This window comes from Cannabis sativa, chromosome X (assembly GCF_029168945.1).
Source record: "Cannabis sativa cultivar Pink pepper isolate KNU-18-1 chromosome X, ASM2916894v1, whole genome shotgun sequence".
Lineage (NCBI taxonomy): Eukaryota > Viridiplantae > Streptophyta > Magnoliopsida > Rosales > Cannabaceae > Cannabis > Cannabis sativa.
The window spans coordinates 11,320,023-11,325,458 of NC_083610.1; the positions used below are offsets into that span (position 1 = coordinate 11,320,023).

The following is a 5,436-nucleotide window of genomic DNA, read 5'->3' on the forward strand; positions in this document are numbered from 1 at the left end:
TCCGTCTCCGGCGTCTGCTCACACACGAACAAGGTTGTTTCCCGTGTGTTTTGCTGTTCACAGTAGAAATGAAATGATGTTGGGCTTGGGCAGTACAAAAGTAATGAAATTGGGCTTGGGCAGTACCAAAGTTGTTTTTGCCGTGTCCCAGTAAAAATGTAAAGTTTGTGTCAAAAAGCAGTATTTTTGTAAAATTCCCTAAAACTTCTAGCCAAATATGTTTGGGCTATCACAATAAAGCAGGATAATCTCTTAGTAAAGTGGATTGATACAATTTGTTAAAAAAATCAGGACTTCTTGGAATATGAGCTGAAAATTGATGTTAGATGGTGTTAAAGGAAATTGGTTAATCTCAAGAAACTTTTTTTTTTCAAGAGGAAATCTTAGAAGCCGACAAGAGTGACAAATTTAAAATCAGCAAATTATCTGATAACTTTCTAGCTAATGTGTTAAGGTTGAAAATTTTCAATCTCTATGGTGTCGTTTGTCTATTCCTAAGGATAGATTATTATTCTTTTTTAGCTAATGGCAAAAGGTCATTTTCCCACAAGGGATCTTGTAACGCCTTAACTTCAGTTGTGTAGTCTCATACCTACACAGTATACATGGATATGTCACTTTGGCTAATTCTTGGAATGATGACTGATTCTGCAAAGTAGCATGATCCAACCAAATATATTTAGGCTATCACAACAAAGCAGGACGATCTCTAGGTGAAGTTGATTAATGCAATTTATCTGAGAAACTAGGACTTCTGGGATTATAAGCTAAAACTTGATGTTAGTTGGTATTAGAGGAAATTGATTAATCTCAAGAAATTTTTTTTTTTTTTCAAGAGGAAATCTTAGAAGGTAGCAAGGGTGACAAATTCAAAATCAGCAAAATAAATGGTACCCTTCTAGCTCAATGTGTTAAGGTTGAAAATTTTCGAGCTATCTGATGTCGTTTGTCTATGCTTAAGGATATAAATATATATATATATATATATATATATTGGCAAGTGGGAAATGGCCATCTTCCCACATGAGATCTTATAATGCTCATGCTTTATGTGTGTAGTTTATACTTCCACAGTATATACGGGTACGTCATTTTGGCTCCTTTCTAAAATGACAACTAACTTTACAAACCAATACGAATCATTCCAGCATGCTTTATCCTTATTCACACGTTTTTTGGGAATTTCAAGAGATCGCCCATCCTAAGATTGTTCTAGGTTAAGCACGCTTAACTTTAAAATTCTCAACTGATGGGTTGCCGAAAAGAAGACGCTTCTTACTGGCTTTTATAAGTATACCCGTCAATCTATTTAAGCTCTCTTCAACTATGTAGTTTCATACCTACACAATCGTATAATCATCACATTTAACCTTCCTAGGTAATAGATTGAACATCTTATCCAATCTTTCTACTTGCAGATTACGAGACTCTGATTGTTACAAATTTATATATTAGTGCTAAGAAAGGTTAATATAACTTCCAGAACTCTGTGGTTTGCAATGATGGCATGGACAGCAAGAACACTTGTTCTTTCAATGTTTTTATTCAAAGAAAGTGGTTCAACGGGTTTAGAAGTGATTGGGAGTAGCTATGTGGCCTCTTGATGATTATGCTTGGCTGAATTGGATTAAGTCTACAGGTCAACGTAGTGTGTTGGAGGCATTACCTACACAGGAATGTTTGTATCTTTGAAAAGAAAATTTACTTAATCAGCTATGTTGATAGGATGACTAAGCACGCTCTTAAGGGTAGAATCTTGCTTGTTAATAGGAGGAAAATCACTAAGAAAGAGCTGGATTTGTTTGAGTTTATTTGCGAAATGTAAGAGGTTTTTGTTGTTGGTGGTAGGGCTGCTGCTCTTTTGATTGGGAGTTGGTTTGTAATGTTGCTTTGTTTAGTGAATTTATATTTTTTAATAAAAAAAAATTCAAATATTTTATTGCATGCGTGATAGTTTTTCTATAAACGTGATAAATAACTGTTTGAAATATATTTTCGACACTTTTAAAATCTTCTAAAAATTTATAAGTAGTTCTAAAAACTACAATGTAAACCATCATTAAAAAATTTGTATTAAAAACTCTTTTTGGCTGCAGAAACAAATGAATGGTGTACCTAATAGGACTTTTTAAGAGAGTGTACTATATACATTTTTTTTCCTTCTTTTTGAGATGAACCACTCGCCACATAAATTGCAATGGTTTCCACCATTAACTAACAAACACTCCAGCACCTTCAACCAATGCCTATGTTATGTAGAAGTAATCAGATTAAGCACCGTAATATATCAAAGAAATACAGGAAAATAAGAGTCGTTATTAAAATAATCTAATATAAGGGTCATAAAATATGTAGGAAAAGAATTTGTGCTAGATCATCCTAAGTTCACTCTCTAGTTTGACTACAGAGTACAGACTCCTCAAACTGGTTCTTAAGCCTCTGCAACCTAATTTACACATTAAAAATGGGCTTAGAACGCATGTAAGCATTCATATAAGAAGAAAACTAAACCTAGTAGATTTAGGATACCTTCCTCGGCAAGACGATCCTCTATTTCTTCCTCGGCTAAAAGATCATGTAGTGACACTGACATTATAAAGTAGGGCAGCATATGGTTGGGTTGGCTGGATTGAATGCATTTGAATGAGCCAACCCCATAATATCATGGTAGACAAATTTAACCCATTTAAATCATTTGTATTGTGTGACTTAACTTTACTAAATACATTAAGAGTTGGTTTGGGTTGTAACCCATTTTAAAATTTCCGTTAACATGTTTATAATCAATGATTCATAGTAAAATGTTATGAAAAGATCATCAAATCACACCAAAAATGAAAAGAAAAAAGTTACATAAATGGTTTACTGGTTAGTACTTATGAACTACCCAAACATTACAGTAGAACATAAAGATAAGTCTCAAAATTATTACATTCATCCATCTGCAATAAGGAATAGTTTATCAAAATTATTACACTCATCCATCTGCATAAAGAAAGAAAATATCAGAGAGACACGCATAAAGGAACAGAACAGTTTATCTAACAAGAGTTTTTCCCCTCTAAACAGATATTAGGGATATCCCAGCAGCATATAACAAATAAATTATTTCTGGCTACAGTCAATTTTACATACCACGAGTCTCTACTTTGTCATTCTCTTATGTAAATTAATAGATAAGTTTGACAAGTAGAATTTATTTTGCGTGTTTATGGTATGTTATAAATTTAACAAATCATTCCTTTGAACTTAATGATTTGTTAAATAGTGCCTGCAACAGCTGACCACAAATCTGTAGTAGCAAAATCACGAGTTACAAAATAATTCACCATACACAGCACTGAATCCAAATTGATTTGGGTCATTGAATTAAATCATCATTGAAATTAAAAGAACAACATAATTTGATGGCCTATGAAGGAAAATGATCCATGAAAGAAAACAAAAAACTATCCACAAAGTAAAACCTTTGCTACAACTTTTATTTGAGCAAGAGCTTGCAACAAAAACACCCTTTTATATATAGACAAAAGTAAACATACAAACGAAAAGCAACTAGTTCTTTTGTTCAACCCAGAAACGTCTGATTAATCCTAACTATTGAACAGAGAAACAAGATGTATAAACAGTCCATGAGGAGATGAAACTCAAAGCGAACTAGCTTAGCCCAAGAATCCTCCCAAATTGCAATTCGGCGAAAAGTTCCTCCTCCTGGTGGGAACTCCACCTGATCTCCCAAAAAAAGGCCGATGAGGGCCGGGAGGCCAAACTAGAGCCGGGAAACGGTCATAATCTCCACCAACGAACGGGTAAGGGTTAGGATCTCTCCTCCTAACCAAAAGGGAAGACACTCTCCTCCTCTCTTCTTTCTTCCGTCTCTCATGGGCAAAAGCACTCTTCCAATCAAAGGCTTCTCTCTCATTTCCAAACTCCTCCTTAAACTTAATCTTCCACAAATCATTGTTGCTTGACAAGTACTGCAGTTCCTTGCTTACACAACCCATTTTGGCGATTTGGGCAGCCGGAAGCAATTCCAAAATTTTCATTTGAAGTTCAGACGGGAGACGCATGAAACATGGCGGTGAGGGCAACCCTGCCTTTGCGCAAAGATCAATCAACAGAGGTGATACAAGCTTGTCCTTAACAATTTTCCAAAATTCGTAAACTTTTCTTTCAGAATCACGATCGGGGGATAGTGCACCAATACTCGGCACAAATTTGTGTTCATCCAAACATAACCGGTACGTTCCTGACCCTGAACCGCCACTAGATAATGACCCAAATACAATTACAAAACGGCCCATAATCTGAAACTTTAAACAAACTCTTTCAATCACTTGTGAAGTAGAGTCTTCATTTTTTCCTAGAATCTCAGGCAGGGTATAGTGAAACTGAGGTGAAAATGCCATGGAAGGTTTCCAATTTTCAAGACCAGAAAATTTATAAACAGGCGTCCCAGAAACCAAGTCGAACCCAACAAAACCAGATTCTAAAAGAACTGAATGAACCGCCACTACCATTAGCTTGTGGTCATGACCATCTTCCCCTAACCCTTGGTTCAAAACTCTCTTCATCCTCCTTACGAAACATGACTCTGGGAACTTACTCCCCACGCTACCGTCAGACTCGTCCTCAATTTCCATATCCTCAGCCCCGAAACTGCCTTCTCCTCCATCCAACTGCAAATTCGAACCCTCTTCATTTACCTTATCAGTTTCATCAGCAAGAGTATCGATATCACTCACCTGGGTCTCCTGATTCAGGGGAGTCGGAGCTCCTAGGGTACCGTCGTGACCAACATCGAGATCTCTTCGGGTCTCCATTGTCACAGGAGACTCCGAATTAGGCAGTGGTGTTTCAAAGACAATAGAATAGAAAATTAGGTCACCAGATGCGATACCTAGGGAATGGAGCGAATCGTGAGGAGAAGAAGCGAAGAGCTCATCGTTCCTGTTGAGGGAAAGGCGGAGAGACGAAGAAGAGGTTGTTGAGGAAATCGATTGAGCAATGGCGTCCTTGAGTTGGAGAAGAGAAGAGGCATTAGGGAGCTCGATTCTGATGGTCTGTTTGGATTCAATGGATCTCACTCTAAGTTTCATGGTTGATGTCTGTTTTCTTGCTTAGCACCGCAAATGTTCCTCGCTTCTTTCTATCTCTTTCCTCTTATTATGTGTTTGGTAAAAATAAAATAAATCTATTATGAGTAATATAAAATTAAAATAAAGAAGAAGATGAAGTGATAATTTGAGAGAAGTGCTAAGGAGATTGCTAATAGTTTTAAATTGGTTCATCTATCTATTCTAGGGACATTCTTTATTTATTTTGTTATTTATTTATTTAAAAGACATAACTCATTAAGATAAATCTACTATTACAAAAATACTTAAAAATCGTAAATAAGCATTTGTCCAAACACACTTTCTTAGTATAGTAATA

At 36.0% G+C, this 5,436-nt stretch overlaps 1 protein-coding gene across 1 annotated transcript; it reads right to left on the reverse strand.

Moving 5' to 3' along the window:
* Positions 1-3,662: 3,662 nt before the first annotated feature.
* On the reverse strand, positions 3,663-5,099 carry LOC133032018 (F-box protein SKIP22-like). Its single transcript, XM_061105830.1, has one exon. It carries the CDS (start codon positions 5,097-5,099, stop codon positions 3,663-3,665), a length of 1,437 nt encoding a protein of 478 aa, XP_060961813.1.
* Between the last annotated feature and the right edge of the window lie 337 nt (positions 5,100-5,436).